This window comes from Salvelinus sp. IW2-2015, linkage group LG4p, assembly GCF_002910315.2.
Source record: "Salvelinus sp. IW2-2015 linkage group LG4p, ASM291031v2, whole genome shotgun sequence".
NCBI lineage: Eukaryota > Metazoa > Chordata > Actinopteri > Salmoniformes > Salmonidae > Salvelinus > Salvelinus sp. IW2-2015.
In genome coordinates, this window is record NC_036841.1 from 15,828,775 (window position 1) to 15,847,578 (window position 18,804).

General features: G+C 44.1%; 1 protein-coding gene across 4 annotated transcripts in view; it reads left to right on the forward strand.

Moving 5' to 3' along the window:
• Positions 1-18,804, forward strand: part of sipa1l3 (signal-induced proliferation-associated 1 like 3) — a 97,187-nt gene extending 78,383 nt beyond the window's left edge. For 2 of the 4 annotated variants that reach the window (XM_023982657.2, XM_023982656.2), the window contains 11 exons: positions 2,406-2,582; positions 6,990-7,114; positions 8,784-8,899; positions 9,002-9,456; positions 10,309-10,542; positions 11,919-12,081; positions 13,781-13,964; positions 14,141-14,296; positions 14,681-14,795; positions 15,397-15,478; positions 15,674-18,804. In XM_023982657.2, the coding sequence (XP_023838425.1) occupies positions 2,406-2,582; positions 6,990-7,114; positions 8,784-8,899; positions 9,002-9,456; positions 10,309-10,542; positions 11,919-12,081; positions 13,781-13,964; positions 14,141-14,296; positions 14,681-14,795; positions 15,397-15,478; positions 15,674-15,817 (1,951 nt within the window). In that variant the 3' untranslated portion in view covers positions 15,818-18,804. The remainder of the gene's footprint in view (positions 1-2,405; positions 2,583-6,989; positions 7,115-8,783; positions 8,900-9,001; positions 9,457-10,308; positions 10,543-11,918; positions 12,082-13,780; positions 13,965-14,140; positions 14,297-14,680; positions 14,796-15,396; positions 15,479-15,673) is intronic. The other 2 variants (XM_023982659.2, XM_023982658.2) reach the window with 2 other exon arrangements.

Here is an 18,804-nt window from a genome sequence, read left to right on the forward strand (position 1 = left end):
CACACTTCTCTAGCATGCCGAAGGTGAGCATTTGACCACTGAAGTCAGTTAGGACGCCGAACGGCAGTCAGGTTTGTGCAGAAATTCTTCGGTTGTGCAAACCCACAGTTTCAGTGGCTGGTCTCAGACGATCCCACAGGTGAAGAAGCCAGATGTGGAGGTCCTGGGCTGGCATGGTTACAAGTGATCTGCGATTGTGTCGGTTGGACGTACTGCCAAATTCTCAAAAATGACGTTAGAGGCAGCTTATGGTAGAGAATTTAACATTCCATTTTCTGAACAGCTCTGGTGGACATTCCAGCAGTCAGCATGCCAATTGCACGCTGTCTCAAAACTTGACAAATCTGTGGCATTGTGTGACAAAGCTACATATTTTAGAGTGGCCTTTTTTTTGTCCCCAGCACAAGGTGCACCTGTGTAATGAGCTTGCTATTTAATCAGCTTCTTGATATGCCACACCTGTCAGGCTGATGGATTATCTTGGCAAAGGAGAAATTCTCACTAACAGGGATGTAAAGAAATGTGTGCCATTTTTTGTGGTTGAGAAATACGTTTTTCATCCATATGGAAAATGTCTGGGATCTTTTATTTCAGCTCATGAAACATGGGACCAACACTTTACATGTTGTGTTTATATTTTTGTTCAGTATAGAAACCTAATATTCCACAAATGACTTTGTAATTTTCATGACAAGTATTCGTATCAACATTGTTACTTATTCGTTTCTAGGGCACAACATAGGCCCAATATAGGCTGTTTCTCAATCAGTTTTAAAAAATCTTATTTTCTGGTGCTACTAAATTTCATTTAGTGCGCTTAACTTTTTGAAGTTGGGAGCACCAGTGCTACCAATTAAAATCTTGTTAATTTAGAGCCCTGCCTTAGAGTATATTATGCTCAACAGTATATTGAAAAATGTCTTCTACTTTCATTCATTAATGTAAATGTGTTTATTGAAATCAATATAGTACTCTTTACAGTGCACATAGTAAAGCTTCGTATGACACCAAATTTTGCTTTGTAGCACTTACAGATTAAACTTTAGGGAGTAATTATGGAGGCCTGGGTAAGGCAAAATGTCATAAATATGCCAGCTTTGATCAAATATTTCTAAATTATACTTTTAGATACTTTTGTAAATATAGTGTATGACATTTGTATGTGGACGCCACTTCAAATTAGTGGATTCGGCTACATGGCACACAGCCATATAATCTCCATAGACAAATATTGGCAGTAGAAGGGCCTAACTGAAGAGCTCAGTGACTTTCAACGTGGCACCGTCATAGGAGGCCACCTTTCCAACAAGTCAGTTCGTCAAATGTCTGCCCTGCTAGAGCTGACCCGGTCAACTCTAAGTGCTGTTATTGTGAAGTGGAAACGTCTAGGAGCAACAACGCAAAAGAGGTAGGCCACACAAGCTCACAGAACAGGACCGCCGAGTGCTGAAGCGCATAAAAATCGTCTGTCCTCGGTTGCAACACTTCCAAACTTCCAAATTTCCTCTAGAAGCAGTGTCATCACAATAACTGTTTCCATGGCCGAGCGGCCGCACACAAGCCTAAGATCACCATGCGCAATGCCAAGCATCGTCTGGAGTGGTGTAAAGCTCGCCGCCATTGGACTCAGTGGAAACGCGTTCTCTGGAGTGATGAATCACGCTTCACCATATGGCAGTCTGATGGACAAATCTGGGTTTGGCAGATGCCATCAGAACGCTACCTGCCCCAATGCATAGTGCCAACTGTAAAGTTTGGTGGAGAAGTTATAATGGTCTGTGGCTGTTTTTCATGGTTCGGGCTAGGCCTCTTTGTTACAGTGAAGGGAAATCTTAACGCTACAGCATACAATGACATTTGAGACGATTCTGTACTTCGAACTTTGTGGCAAGTTTGGGGAAGGCCCTGTCCTGTTTCAGCATGACAATGCCCCCGTGCACAAAGCTAGGTCTATACAGAAATGGTTTGACGAGATTGGTGTGGAAGAACTTGACTGACCTGCACAGAGCCCTGACCTCAACCCCATCGAACACCTTTGGGATGAATTGGAACACCGACTGCGAGTCAGGCCTAATCGCCCAGCATCCGTGCCTGACCTCACTAATGCTCGTGGCTGAATGGAAGCAAGTCCCTGCAGAAATGTTACAACATTTAGTGGAAAACCTTCCCAGAAGCGTGGAGGCTGTTATAGGGGCAAAAGGGGGACCAACTCCATGATTTTGGAATGACATTTTCAACGAGCAGGTGTCCACATACTTTTGGTGGATCAGGATCAGGTCTTCTCTATCCATATAACCATATAAATAATAATCTAAAAGTTCAAACTGATCATAGATCAGCACTCATACTCTACGACACTTTATGAATATAGGCACTGACTTTAAACTCCGCTGTCCCCTCTGCAGGCCGGTGAGTTTCCCTGAGAACCACTACTGCCTGTCGCCAGCGGGGGGCGACAGAGTGCTGCCCTACAGGAACCCCTCAGCCAGCTTCTCCTCCCCCTCTGGCCTGGGGGGCATGGTGGTCCTGGGCGGCCCCGTACTAGGCGGGACCTTCATACGCTACAAACCCTCACCTGACAGGTTAGTCAACAGAGTGTGTGTGTTAGTGCCTTTGTGTGGTGGGTGGATTAGTGTCTTTGTGTGTGTGTATCTCTGGGGTTGTCTCTGACTGGCTCTGTGGTTGTCTCTCTTTGTGTGCATTGAGGTATCATTGAGGTCTCCATTTGTTTGTATTGGAGGAGAATGTCACTCCTTCCTGTTCCCTGGCATTTCCTTTGCATGATACTTGACAGGCTTTTGGCGGTTGTTGCTAGGAGTGGTAGCTAACTTGCTGCAGACCTTTGACTGATTTGACTGTCGATCTTCTGTCAGTGAGACCTGTACGAACACACTCTTGGATTAAGACTCCATTGTGTAGTTTTACCTGTGTATTTGGTGATTAGTTACATCCTGCCCAACCAGAGAAACATGTTTGAAATAAGCTCCACCGGGGAACATAGCAAAAACAGAATCTGGGAAATGCTCTTAAACCTAATTGTGTGTGTTAGGGCTGTCCCCGGGGGGGGGGGGGTATATTGGTCGACCGAGAATCATCTGCTCGATTGGTCGAAACTTTAAAAAGTGTATTTTATCCATATATAGACACACCCTATGTGTTTGAATAATTTCAACTATATGCACTGAGTGTGTATCTGATGCTTTAAGCGCGCTGTTTGATTAAATAATTAAGACACAAATGACTCGATGGCCACGCTGTGTTAGAAAAAATTACAGCGAGGGCCTGTCTGACTGACGCACGTTGTCGGTCTCTCCTCCCTGCTGCAATGAAAAGGCACCACATCACAGCAAGTGTTTATCGCGCTGTTCGTCCTGAAGCTGCAACTTCATTTCAGCCATTTAGTTTCTTACTTGTTCCTCTGAATGAAAAGTTCTGTTCCCTAAATCCCTCATTTGTTTAGAAAACATATTCCATCTCTTTACTTGAAACATGTAAGCATTGCATGCATGTGACCAATAGGCTATAGGTCAGGCCCTATCATAAAAACATCAACACATTGGTAATAACAAACTCCAAACACCATAACACGTGACAGTAAAAATGGATGCGGAGGACGTGAAAAAGAAACTCAAACGGATGAATGTTTACTGGTTGCTCAGGAGGTAAGGGGAAGTCAGATCTGTGCGAGATTTTTGACTTAGTTGTGGAAACTACTGGAGATCAATAAAAAGGAGGGTATAGAAGCAAGCGTTGGGTGAGTATTGTGTAAGCCACACTAAATATATTGAAATATATATATATATATATATATAGGCCTAAGTAAGTTACGGTATTGACTAAACGGGATGCGCTCTTAGGCCTACAGCTCAGTGGTGGTTATACAAAGCTACTACTATAAGAAGCCATAGAATGATAATGACACTACATATTATTATGTTAAATAGCCTACTGATACCGTGAGCACCAAGCCTGTTAGAACAGACTTCGGTATTACTTATCATTTATTTTGTTTACTTATTGTTATTACAATGATTATTATGATCATCATTGTAATAACAATAAGTAAACAAAATAAATTATAAGTAATACCGAAGTCTGTTCTAACAGGCTTGGTGCTCACGGTATCAGTAGGCTATTTAACAAACACTCAAACAGGCAACAGAAACAGGAACTGTCTTACTTTTGTAGATTTATATGGATGATTATTAAAGCCAGGCACATTTAAGTTAGGCTATTGATTTATAGATTCAATTAAGTCGCGGTTTCTTTCCTCTCTCCTCAATTTTTCTTAGACAATTAAGGAAAAGGCTGTTTCTCGTCTCCTCAATCCGCTGCTGCCTCCGCCACATTGTTCTCAACACCAATATGCTGGTTAAATTTGGTATTACGCACATAGCAACAAAGGGAAAGGCGCCAATTCAACAGTGCACTGAAGATTGTTTCAGAACCACAGACAGCAACCGCTATCCAATGCGTCAAAGTTAATTTGTTATAAAATAAAAGTACCATTATTTTTTTTACATATAACCGTATGCGATTTCAGTATCACGTCTTAGAAGTGGTCACCAACCGGTTGATCTTCAAGGCATTCCTAGTCAATCACCAAAGATAAAGGCTTGCGCTCGTTTTTAAAATGTATTTTAAAAAATTGAGGGGGGCGCTGTTGTCGGTAGTTGCACTTGATTCAGAAGTCCTGTAAACTTGGTGTTCACATTTTGAACCATTTAATTTTTCTGAAAATACAAACTCCGCCTACCCGATGGACCGGGAGATTTGTGGCTAAATCGAGTGCGCCTACTACGCTGGCCAATCGAATAGCTCAAATTACCGTGCCTACAGAGCTTCCACGACCCTGGCTACAGATACTTTGATACAAGCCTACGTAATATTTTATAACTATTAAAACCATGAACACAGACTGTCAAAGAATACAGCAAAGAGCTGCCGTTTTTAAAGAGTGAGTTCATGTTAAAGTTTTTATTCAGCACTGTCAACTGTTTTTAATCAACACTAAAACATGAAACGTGCTTCTCCGTACAGCCGCTCGTGATGCAGCTGGAATGAATGAGTATCCAAGTGTATCGTTAGCCCTGCGTTATTATTATTATTAGCAGCTCGTCGTGTCTTTTAATATAAGGGAATATTTCACCTTCTCTGGTCATGAATTTGTGGATCAAATCAAAATAAAATGTTATTTGTCACATACACGTGTTTAGCAGATGTTATTGCGAGTGTAGAGAAATGCTTGTAACAACATGATGCCGTGCGACTCGACTTTAGCCATCAGGTGGAAGACTGTGTCCCCTCTCTCTGATCAGTCTCACCGGAGGAAAGGATGGAGAGAGTAGGGACCATGAGATGCGGACCCAGTGCTGCTCTCTCCCGCCCTGCGCTGAGACTACTGCCGTGTTTAAAAACAACTGGGAACTCAGAAATCTCCGACTTTAGTGCGTTGAAAATAACTGCGAACTCTGGGGAAAGAATCTAACTTGCAATTCCAAATCGGAAACTCTGGCGTCTTTCTAGAGCTCCAACTTTCCGACCTGAAGATCACTAATGTCATGATTTGACCTAGTCCCCCCCCCCCCCCCCCCCCCCCCCCCCCCAGAGTTCCCAGTTATCTTGAAAAGACCATGACCGTCCGATGCAGATACAATCAGTCCAGTAAAAAAAAAAGCTTATTATTTCAATTTATGCGTCGCACTGCCTCTCAAGTGCTACACCAACGGATACATTTTTTTTAATCAAAGCTGGAGTTTTGAAATATAATATGGTCTGAGAATAACAATATTGTCAGGCCAGGCATATAGCCAATATGCTGCAATAATGTGTTAGGCCTACTGCCCAAACCTCATTCCTACAGAACTGTTTTTATTAGGTTAATGTTACATTTAAGTCATTTTTTTTTCATCTGAGCGGTAGACTTTGACTTGCTTTTTTACTTCGAATGTGATCTTGACTCAGGAAAGGTTGGTGACCACTGTCTTAGGGATGGCACAGTCCATCACTCTATGGCCTCCGCAATGGATTAGTCCACTGAGACAGGCGCGAATCAGACCGGTGTTTTGTGCACCGTAGGGGGAAAAATATAGCGATTTGCGATTGCTCGACTAAAGAAATCTCAATGGACAAACATCCTTACGACCAAACAATGGACCGGTCGACTAAATGGAGTTAGCCCGTGTGTTTGTGTACTTTTTTTTTTTGTCTGCCTAAATCTGAGTCTGTGTAACCTGTGTGAGAGTTAGGGCTGGGCAGTATGGCCAAAATATCATATCCCAATATTTTTAACCAGGCTTGTGTGTGGTATACCATATATACCTCCCCCCACAGTTTATTCTTCTAATAAATTATAATGAGCCAGTCACATGGTATGTTTGTTTACAAAGAGCACGGTGTAGAAAACATGTCGATCTACAGTTGAGAAGCACAAGAGTGGTGATCAAGTTCCACTTGAAATTCACTACTGATGTTTGCCAGCTATAAATATCTTATGACTATAAATGAACTATTTAAGATGTGCCAAATACATTTTCTCCAGTTCAGGGCTCCAGCTATGCATTTGATTTGCTAGCTATAAAGTTAAGGGGCTAGCTTGCAATATCAAGCTTCTTGATTGCAGCACAGACAATCAATCTCCTTCTGGTTCAAGTGTGAGTAGCCTTTTGAGATAGTTCTACAACTTTATGACCTGGGTTGTCTGTCCTTGCATTTAGCTTATGTTCGCTAGTACTTTGTTAGCATGTAAAAATATTTGCAGGAGGATAGGGAGAGAAGGCTCAAGTAGAAAACGGAGTAAACTAAAAAAACAGAAACTGGCGTTTTACATTTAACAAACCAAACATTGAAATACCGTTGCAGAAGGTAAAGTAAAAACCCAAACCAGTCCATGCATCAAAACTGCTATATAGTATGGTATTATGCCCAGTCCTAGTGTTTGCGTGTGTGTGTGTGTGTGTAACCTCCCTGTTCCTCTTATATCTGTATAGGTACGGTTCAGCCCAGCGTCCCCTGCTGGCCTACGAACCTCATCTCAGTCTGGACATCACCTCTAGTGGAGAGTCCTCCTCGGGCTTCACCAGCCAGGACAGCACTATGGAGCGCTGCAAGACAGGTACACAAACACATATATGTAGACAAACATACAGAACACACACACACGTATCTATTATTTTTTTTACTTTAAGTGGCTAGCTTGCTTTGTGGATGACGACACAAGTAATTTCTCCAACAATTGTTTATCTACAGATTATATCACTTAACTGTATCATAATTCCAGTGGGTCAGAAGTTTGCATATACTAAGTTAACTGTGCCTTTAAACAGCTTGGAAAATTCCAGAAAATGATGTCATGGCTTTTGAAGCTTCTGACATCATTTGAGTCAATTGGAGGTGTACCTGTGGATGTATTTCAAGGCCTACCTTCAAACTCAGTGCCTCTTTGCTTGACATCATGGAAAAACCAAAAGAAATCAGTCAAGACCTCAGAAAAACAGTTGTAGACCTCCACAAGTCTGGTTCATCCTTGGGAGCAATTTCCAAACACCTGAAGGTACCACGTTCATCTGTACAAACAATAGCACGCACGTATAAACACCATGGGACCACGCAGCCCTCATACCGCTCAGGAAGGAAACGCGTTCTGTCTCCTAGAGATGAACGTACTTTGGTGCGAAAAGTGCAAATCAATCCCACAACAACAGCAAAGGACCTTGTGAAGATGCTGGAGGAAACGGGTACAAAAGTATCTATATCCACAGTCAAAACGAGTCCTATATCGACATAACCTGAAAGGCCGCTCAGCAAGGAAGAAGCCACTGCTCCAAAACCGGCATAAAAAGGAGGCTTGCAAGCCGAAGAACACCATCCCAACCGCGAAGCACAGGGGTGGCAGCATCATGTTGTGGGGGTGCTTTGCTGCAGGAGGGACTGGTGCACTTCACAAAATAGACGGCATCATGAGGCAGGAAAATTATGTGGATATATTGAAGCAACATCTCAAGACATCAGTCAGGAAGTTAAAGCCTGGTCGCAAATGGGTCTTCCAAATGGACAATGACCCCAAGCATACTTCCAAAGTTGTGGCAAAATGGCTGGCCATAACAAAGCCCTGACCTCAAACCTATAGAAAATTTGTGGGCAAAACTGAAAAAGTGTGTGCGAGCAATGAGTCCTACAAACCTGACTCAGTTACACCAGCTCTGTCAKGAGGAATGGGCCAAAATTCACCCAACTTATTGTGGGAAGCTTGTGGAAGGCTACCCGAAACGTTTGACCTAAGTTAAACAATTTCAAGGCAATGCTACCAAATACTAATTGAGTGTATGTAAACTTCTGACCCACTGGGAATGTGATGAAAGAAATAAAAGCTGAAATAAATAATTCTCTCCACTATTATTCTGATATTTCACATTCTTAAAATAAAGTGGTGATTCTAACTGACCTAAGACAGGTAATTTTTACTTGGATTAAATGTCAGGAATTGAGAAAAACTGAGTTTAAATGTATTTGGCTAAGGTGTATGTGAACCTCCGACTTCAACTGTACATATGCATACACACACACAGAAATAGAGAGTCAGGATTAAAGAGAGTCCATTGGAGAGGGTCTAAATCGAACTGAGTTATGCATCAGAAAAGAGGCTTAAATACTGACTACCCCAATACAGTGACCACACACACACAGTGAACACGTAAAACATAACGCTGGCCTACATACCACACCTGTCACTACATTAAACCTGTGATGGGTAATGTGTAAGTGTGTGTGTGTTCTCTGCCCAGAGCCCCTATGGCATGTCCCAGCATCATCGTCTCGGGGGCCAGGAGGAGGAGGGGGGCAGAGGAGACCCACCCGACAGGACGTCCCAGGGAAAGACTCCCCCAACAGACACTCAAAGGTCAGATATAACTGTCCTCTTTAATTTAGAGACATTTTCTGCCCGTTGCTTTTCTGTGTATCTACCGTCTCTTTCTCTCTCACCTCATCCCGCTCTCTGTAGGGTGAGACCCAGTACTCCAGCCACTCCAGCAGTAACACTCTCTCCAGTAACGCGTCCAGCAGCCACAGTGACGAGCGCTGGTTCGACGGGGCCGGGGGGGAGAGAGGAGGCCCGGGGGGGTCCGGGGGTTGCCTAGGCGACCTGGCTGAACCTGACCCCGACCCCCTCAGTAAGGGCGGATCCAGCGACAGCGGCATCGACGCCCCCACCCTCTACAACACCAAGCCCGGCGGTCGCCACGGAAACCAGTCCAGCCAATCACAGAAGCCCCTGCACTGTTCAGCGACCTATAATAGCGGGCTGCAGGACGTCTCTGGGGTGAGGGGCGACGGAGTCGAGGAGCGGAGACTAGAGTCGTCACCTGTATTACCTGCCAATCAGAACAAAGGATACCGCACGCGTACCTTCCCTCCTCCTGGATCCAACGTGGAGAAGCCAGACTCATTTAAACCCAGGTACAAGAGAGACACACTGCTTATACACTCCAATGCAGGTTAGCTTTTAGTAGTGATAAGAGAGTGGAAGTGGGGAGGACAAAGAACTGTATGTTTTGTCCACACAGGCATCCCACCCCTCATACTGAACGTACCGAAACACATCAGTGTGTAATATGGGCCAGATGTACCACCCTTGCCCTACATACACATAGGCCAACATATTTAGAGTTCAGATACTCTTAGAGGGGGATTAAAGGATTGGGGGTTTAGACCCCCAGTTCCATCAGTTTATACCCAGTCACTTCAAGGGAACAGGACAGCACACTGGCACTCTGACACACAGAGGCACCCATCACACGGTGGGACACAGCAAATAACGTACGGGTATGTAGTCTAAACTGTGGTACAGGAGCTTAGGAAATGGGGGATAGAGACGTGCGAGTGTTAAGATGGATGGATGGGTGGAGGTGATGGTGGGTTGGATGGACATGTTGCAGATGAATGGTTGCTCGAGTGGATGGTTTGCTGGATGTATGTCCAGAGAAAGCCATGATAGCTGGTCAGGGAATATTCACAGATGTTGCTGCTGGTTGCTTGGCATGTTGGTTAAAGTGGCTTTTGGTGGAAATGGGTCAGGAGGAAAAGGGGATTTGAGATGTGAATTCCACCAGCAGCTGTTCTGCCATGACGTGTGGTTTGTTGTGTCTGTTATGTATCTCACCCTGAATGGATCCATCAACTCAAGCACATCTCTAAACCTGTGCATCATTTATATTGACTTTGTTATGCATGTAGACGGCTAGATAGATCGATGGATTTGAGCGTGTGTTTCTCTGTACGTTAATGCTGTGCGTCTGTGTGTCGTCACAGGGCCTGCTATACACCCCAGGGTTACAAGACCCCTGCAGCAGAGAAATCACGGCCGGTCCGAGCCGCCACAGTCACGCCTAACTCTGCTCTAATCAGCTCCACCCCTCTCTCCAGCTCCGCCCCCAAGGCCTTATACAGCAAGAGCAGACTGGGCGGCTGGCAACCAGACGACAACGCCCCCTCCCGTTCAAACACACCCACTACCTACAGCTCTGACAGTAACAGCAGCAAGAAGTAAGTGTGTGTGTGTGTGTGTATACACTACCGTTCAAAAGTTTAGGGTCGTTTTTGTCCATTAAAATAACATCAAATTGATTAGAAATACAGTGTAGACATTGTCAATGTTGTAAATGACTATTGTAGCTGGAAACGGCAGATTTTTTTATGGAATATCTACATAGACGTACGGAGGCCAATTATCAGCAACCATCACTCCTGTGTTCCAATGGCACGTTGTGTTAGCTAATCCAAGTTTATCATTTTAAAAGGCTAATTGATCATTAGAAAACCCTTTTGCAATTATGTTAGCACAGCTGAAAACTGGCCTTCTTTAGGCTAGTTGAGTATCTGGAGCATCAGCATTTGTGTGTTCGATTACAGGCTCAAAATGGCCAGAAACAAATAACTTTCTTCTGAAATTCATCAGTCTATTCTTGTTCTGAGAAATGAAGGCTATTCCATGCAATAAATTTCCAAGAAACTGAAGATCTCATACAACTCTGTGCACTACTCCCTTCACAGAACAGCGCAAACTGGCTCTAACCAGAATAGAAAGAGGAGTGGGAGGCCCCAGTGCACAACTGAGCAAGAGGACAAGTACATTAAAGTGTCTAGTTTGAGAAACAGACGCCTCACAAGTTCTCAACTGGCAACTTCGTAAAATAGTACCCGCAAAACACCAGTCTCAACGTCAACTGTGAAGAGGCGACTCCGGGATGCTGGCCTTCTAGGCAAGAGCATGGAATAGCCTTCATTTCTCAGAACAAGAATAGATTGACGAGTTTCAGAAGAAAGTTATTTGTTTCTGGCCATTTTGAGCTTGTAATCGAACCCACAAATGCTGATGCTCCAGATACTCAGCTAGTCTAAAGAAGGCCAGTTTTATTGCTTCTTTAATCAGAACAACAGTTTTCAGCTGTGCTAACATAATTGCAGAAGGGTTTTATAATGATCAATTAGCCTTCAAAAATTATAAACTTGGATTAGCTAACACAACGTGCCATTGGAACAAAGGAGTGATGGTTGCTGATATTGGGTCTCTGTAAGCCTATGTAGATATTCCATAAAAAATCTGCCATTTCCTGCTACAATAGTCATTTACAACATTAACAATGTTTACACTGTACTGATCAATTTGATGTTATTTTAATGGAGAAAAAATGTGCTTTTCTTTGAAAAACAAGGACATTTCCAAGTGACCCCAAACGTGTGTGTGTGTGTGTGTGTGTGCGTGCGTGCATTGAGATGCACTGGTCTACCGTGGCACCAGTGTGCTACACTACCAACCCAAAAGTCAAGCATCACGCCACTGTGTTAAGCCATGCTCAGTGGGATAAGTTGTGTTACTGTATTTAACCTACAGTATATTCCTGCTGTGCGTGTGTGTTCAGACAGGTGGAAGTGAATTCTAAGAACGTGTTCGGACAGCCCCGTCTTCGAGCATCGCTAAGGGACCTGCGGTCTCCACGGAGATCCCACAAGAGCACCGTCGAGGACGACCTGAAGAAACTCATCATCATGGACAACCCTGGAGAGATGCCACAAAGAGACACGGTGAGGGACACACACAGTACACACACAAACCCAGTACATACAGAACCAGTCAAAAGTTTGGACACACCTACTTATTCAAGGGTTTTTCTTTATTTTTACTATTTTTTACATTGTTGAATAATAGTGAAGACATCAAAACTATGAAATAACACATATGGAATCATGTAGTAACCAACATTTTATATTTTAGATTCTTCAAAGTAGCTACCCTTTGCCTTGTTGACAGATTTGCACACTCTTGGCATTCTCTCAACCACCGTCATGAGGAATGCTTTTCCAACAGTCTTGAAGGAGTTCCCACGTATGCTGAGCACTTGTTGGCTGCTTTTCCTTCACTCTGCGGTCCAACTCATCCCAAACCATCTCAATTGGGTTGATGTCGGGTGTTTGTGGAGGCCAGGTCATCTGATGCAGCACTCTATCTCTCTCCTTCTTGCTCAAATAGCCCTTACACAGCCTGGAGGTGTGTTGGGTCATTGTCCTGTTGAAAAACAAATGATAGTCACACTAAGCGCAAACCAGATGGGATGGTGTATTGCTGCAGAATGCTGTGGTAGCCATGATGGTTAAGTGTGCCTTGAATTCTAAATAAACCACTGACAGTCACCAGCAAAGCACCATCACACCTCCTCCTCCATGCTTCACGGTGGGAACCACACATGCGGAGATCATCCGTCCACCTACTTTGCGTCTCACAAAGACACGGCTGTTGGAACCAAAAATCTCAAATTTGGACTTATCAGACCAAAGGGCGGTTTTCCACCGGTCTAATGTCCATTGCTCGTGTCTCTTGTCCCAAACAAGTCTCTTCTTCTTGTTGGTGTCCTTTAGTAGTGGTTTCTTTGCAACAATTTGACCATGAAGGCCTAATTCACTTCACGCAGTCTCCTCTGAACAGTTGATGTTGAGATGTGTCTGTTACTTGAACTCTGAAGCATTTATTTGGACTGCAATTTCTGAGGCTGGTAACTCTAATGAACTTATCCTCTGCAGCAGAGGTAACTCTGGGTCTTCCATTCCTGTGGCGGTCCTCATGAGAGCCACTTTCATCATAGCGCTTGATGGTTTGCGACTGCACTTGAAAAAACTTCTGAAGTTCTTGAAATATTCCGGATTGACTGACCTTCATGTCTTAAAGAAATGATGGACTGTCGTTTCTCTTTGCTTATTTGAGCTGTTACTGCCATAATATGGACTTGGTATTTTACCAAATAGGGCTATATTCTGTATACCACCCCTACCTTGTCTGATTGGCTCAAACACATTAAGAAGGAAAGAAATTCCACAAATTAACTTTTAAGAAGGCACACCTGTTAATTGAGATGCATTGCAGGTGACTACCTCATGAAGCTGGTTGAAAGAATGCCAAGAGTGTGCAAAGCTGTCAAGGCAAAGGGTGGCTACTTTGAAGAATCTCAAATCTAAAATATATTTTGATTTGTTTAACACTTTTTTGGTTACTACATGATTCCATATGTGTTATTTCATAGTTTTGATGTCTTTCAGTGTGTAGAATAAATGTAGAAAATAGTAAAATAAAGAAAAACCCTTGAATGAATAGGTGTGTCCAAACTTTTGACTGGTACTGTACATATACACCCACAACATACTATTTCACACATACACACCCCAAACCTTACCACTTGCTCACACACAAACATACCACCCCACGACTAACCTCCCTCCCTTCTCTTTTCAGTCTCCTCGACACACTCTTCAGCGCACGTTCTCAGACGAGTCTCTGTGCAGCGGGCGCAGGGATGCCAGCTATGCCAACTCTGCTCCCCTGTTTGACCAGGGCACTCCCAGCGACCTGCTGTTCACCTGCACCCTACCCACCCGGCGCCATGCACACTCTGTCAACCACATGCCCAACAAGAAGGGTGAGTGGGGCCACAGCTTGATGTCATTACCTTCTCACTTCATTGTATCCGTACATTAATTATGGTTTATCAAGTAGGCACAAGGGTCAGTTATAGTTTAAGAAGCAACGTTTATCATGTGACATCATCATGAATGCTAATCTGCTTAAGACTACTTAATTTGACCTCCTTGCCAGTCCCTCTGTCTGCGTCGGAGCTGTCTCTGACAGAGGTGAGGGATAAGGTTCCCCCGCTGAGGAGGCTGGACCCGGGGCTCATGCCCCTGCCTGACACTGCCTGTGGCCTGGAGTGGGCCAGCCTGGTCAATGCTGCCAAGGCCTACGAGGGTGAGTGTGAGTATTCTGTTGTGTGTTCAGATATTTGCGAGAGAGATTTTGTTTGTGTACATACACGCTGAGAGAGAGAGTGTCTCACCTCAGTTCCTGACACCTGGGTCCCTCTGGTCTCCTGCCACCACAAAGCTTCTCACAGCAGCTCCAGCAGGCACAAACACATACGGCCCGGCCCCTATTGACACATGATCCTGGGCCTCAATTACTGCCCTAGCCCAGCTAAGCTGCTCCTGGCTGGGCTTGATTGTGTGAAATGTAGACCTTGGAGACCTTGTGAAGATAGATAGATAGATGGGGGGGGGGAGCAGATTTTGTAGATTGGTAGCTGATTGTGAATGGGAAAATTCAGCATTGTAACAGTGTGTCTCTGTGTGTGTTTTACAGTGCAAAGGGCAGTGTCGCTCTTCTCGCTCAGTGAGCCTTCAGACATGCGGCCGATCAACAGTCCAATCCAGTTCCAAACACCTCAGACTCCACGCACTACCCCCACCTTCAGCGGGTAAGTCTCTGACACACACACACACCAAGCATTAATTCACAAATATTCACACACAAGACACAAACTCGCACACCCAAGATTCACGCACAAGCTCAAACAATCACGATCCATAGACACTGCCACGGACGCTCAATGTTAAGTTCACGGCAGTTGATTAGGAATGTTTCGTCTGTTTGACACTGACACTCCAAATCCTAAACCCCAAATTTGAGTGTATAAAAGCACTGCCTACACTTGGATTTCCCTTTTGTCAAGGTCAGGTCAACCTCACCTGTCACATGTAGAAACCACTATCCCGTGGTTAGCTGTGGTAGTTACACATGGATCAAACAAGTTACCAAGGATCTCTGAACACCTTCTGTAGTGAACAAACAGTGGAGTGTTTGAGTTACAGCAGTCCGGCCGGTCAGCTTGTGCTGTCACAGGGCGTAACCACAACCTATCACTGAAACGACCTCTTGTTTACCGAACTGACCTACTGCGTCGTACGGTCCTGATGAATTCTGTTGTGTTCTGTTGAACACACCTTGTTAAACCTGTCTGCCCTACCTGCTACGTAACTCAGGTGACAGTGTGAGTTACTGTCTCTGTGTGTTTCCAGGGATGAGGTACCCAACGCCCTCTCGGGACGGCTGTACAGCCTAGAGGTGATGCTGAAGCGACTCAACACTGACCTGGAGAAGGTACCGTTTACACCAGAGAGACATTTAGTCTCAATGCTAATTTATATGACTGTACCGCTGACGCAGGTAAGACCTGACACTGATAATAAATCAACTCTTCCTTCCTTCTCTTTCTCTCTCTTTCTCTTTCTCTTCTCTCTCTCTCTCTCGCTCCCTCTGTCTCTCCCCCACCTTCCCTCCCTCTCTGTCCCTCAGGAGAAGAAGGACAAAGTGCACCTGTTGGCTGAGATGGCTAACCTGCGGCAGAATAACCAGCGGTTGCAGGAAGAGAGCCACTCGGCCAGCGAGCAGCTCCGCAAGTTCAGCATGCTCTTCACCGACACCCCGCAGAGGAAGTGAGCTCACACCGGACACAGGAAGTGACCTCGGAGAGGGCGTGCGCAAGCATTCGCAAAGAGGACGTGTGACCTAAGCCAGAGAACGAGGGAGGGGGGGAAAGAGGTTAGGATTAACGTGATTTAGTGGAAACGCGGCCACAGCGAGTTTCATGCTGTTGGGATTGAGTGGGGAATAGATTTGTTAGTGAGTCTGGTTAGGTACTGTGGAATACATGGGCAGTTAGGGTGAGTTAGGGTGTAACATTATGTACAAGAAAATGTGTAGCTTTTAAGCATAAGAGAGGGAAAGAACCCCCAGACCCCCCCCCCTACATTCTTACGTTCTATCCTTCACCTGCTGCTTCTGTCACATTCCAACCACACCATCTCCCTCCTGCCTCTCCTAGAGGGGTGGGGTGGTAGGGGAGAAGAGGAGCACTACCCCTCCACCACTCTGACCTGCTTTTGGGGAGAGAGACCTGCCGTTACGCCCGCCACCCTCTCTGTGGTGCACCTCCTACCCCAGAATCCCTGCCTCGCTCTGGGCTGGACGGACACAGGGGCTACAGAGAACCAATGGATCCCCCTTGGCTCATCTGAAACCGAATTGCCTAGACAGAAGAGCCTGCAAGTAGACACGCCTATATTTTTAAAACTCCAACACTGCACAAGCCGACTCCCGCAGGCTGTGCACCCAGAGTGAATCCCTCTCTGTCCCTGCTTGTAGGTTTTTATTTTTTGTAACTGAGGTCTTACACACTCCTGCGTCAGAGCAGAGCCAATAAAGAGGAGAGATTTTATTGAACTGTAGAAGACAAAGATCACACGGTGAGGCCTAATACTGTTCCTGAAGCGAATCAGCCAAAAAACAAAACAAAAAAAGACTCCAACTCCCAGAATGCTCTGGGAGACGTGTGTTATAAAAGAAATGGTACTGTAGTTTTGCCTGTGTGATTCAACATATAGCTTGAACACATATCTATTGTACTGATATAACTGACTTAAAGAGGTGGGTGTGTAACTCGTGAAGGTGTGTAGGGTACAGCAAATACTCCCACAATGCATTATCGCACAAAATAGAGAGCTCTGGCGATGTTATTTTTTACCCTTCGTTGAGTGTGTGATGGGCTGACACAGGGCATTTCCGTTACGAGCAAGCTGTAATATGACAAGTTACGCCAGTGATATGAGACGAGCCTTCTCGTTCAGTTTATGAAACAGAATATAGTGTCATAAACTCAATGATAGTATCTCAATGTCCATTTTTGGTTAACAATCCATTTTAAAGGTATTTACAAATATCTTAAGCAGTATGTTTTACAATTTGTAGAATTAGCATATTTCGTGGTTTTTGTTTTGGGTACCAACTGCTAGTACACACCTGTGTGCATTTAGAAAAGACTCGTAGAAATGATCTCTTAAACACTGTAGCCGTGCGTGTGTGTGTGTGTGTGTGTGTGTGTGTGTGTGTGTGTGCGCTAGAATGAAGGGGTATTTTACATTCATTTAGCTAACAGACAGTCCTAGTGTCTGCAGAATCAAACTCAACAATTTATACACAACTGTGAGACCTTGCTAAATGACTTAAAACGTAAGTAGGTTAGCTTGGGGTGGTGGGTCTGTGTGAAACTTGTGGCCATTTTGTAAAAATGTCCATCTGACAGGAATACACTCAAATAAATCAACACAAATACACTATATTCTCACTAGCTTGGTTATATTCTTTACAGAAAGTATTTTTCTTATAGATTTGTGTCTTGGTGTCCATTGTTTGTTATGAATGTGGGATAAATGGAGGGGATCATGGAGCTGGAAAAACCAATGGTGGGGGTTCCAATTCTCGTTTGGGCCACATCCATTCACAAAAATGATAAAGGAGCATATTACTATTTTCGTTCCAGTAAACGTAAGCCCCTAGCACAGTTAAGTACCATTTCATCATGGACCCCCTTTTCAGGAACCTTCTGCCCTGCCTCAACTGGAATCCTTTCTTCCCCACACTACTCTCAGGACCTTTCAGACACCCCCTTTAAGAACTGTACTATGTATTTATTGTTTTGTGTGTGTGTACCTGAACGGTGTAAACCCTTTTGTGGTTGGATCAGTGGACATTCACACGCATGTAGCACACAAACATACAAAACACACTACTCAACACTGCCCCCCCCCCCCCCCCCACTCTTTCAAAAACATCTGTACATTATTGAGAGACATTCCGTTTAGATAAGAGCAACATATATACAGACATCTCTGTCTCCATTTCTCTTCATCTCACCATCTCTGGTATTTGCTCATCACTGCCCATCCAACGACGCTGTTGTAGTCTGCCTCCCTGTGTCCTGTAAGCTGCCCATCCTCCTCCAGCCAGTTAAATCATCTCATCTTGAGCAACTGAAACAACCCTACACACTCATATTATCACTGAAGCTCAGCAAATGTGCTGTGATGTTGATATCTTCAATGTCTTAATCTTTATTTTGTTTATTTGTGTGTGTGGAGGGGTACGGGTGTTTTTAAGGATTTAGTTTTGATATATTTGATTTTAAGCAAACTGCAGTTATACATGTTGAACATTGCTCGGTGCGTTAATGTTGCACGTGCACAAATCAGAAATGGTAATACCGAAACTTGGTAAATTGATCAATTATATKATTTTTTTTATTTTTTAGATGTTTAATATTTGTATAATTTATTTTTGGCCACTTTTGCAACCTGAAAAGACAAAATAGTGAAATGAAGAGGGTACTGTGTTCTTATTTCTATGTATGCTGTTTGACTTTAAATCTTTGTTCAAGGCTGATTTCTATGATGCTGTATTGTTTTTATGACTTAAATTGATCTTCTTTGTTGGTGCGTTCTGCATGAGGCAGGCTGGGGTGCTTTATGCATCGACAAAGCTGACGGTTGAACATTGTTTTTCTGGGGGATGTTGTATCAATGACTGTACATTTAAAAGTGTAAATTTGTTTTCAATGTTTTATAAGAACATATATAAAAAATCTTTCATAA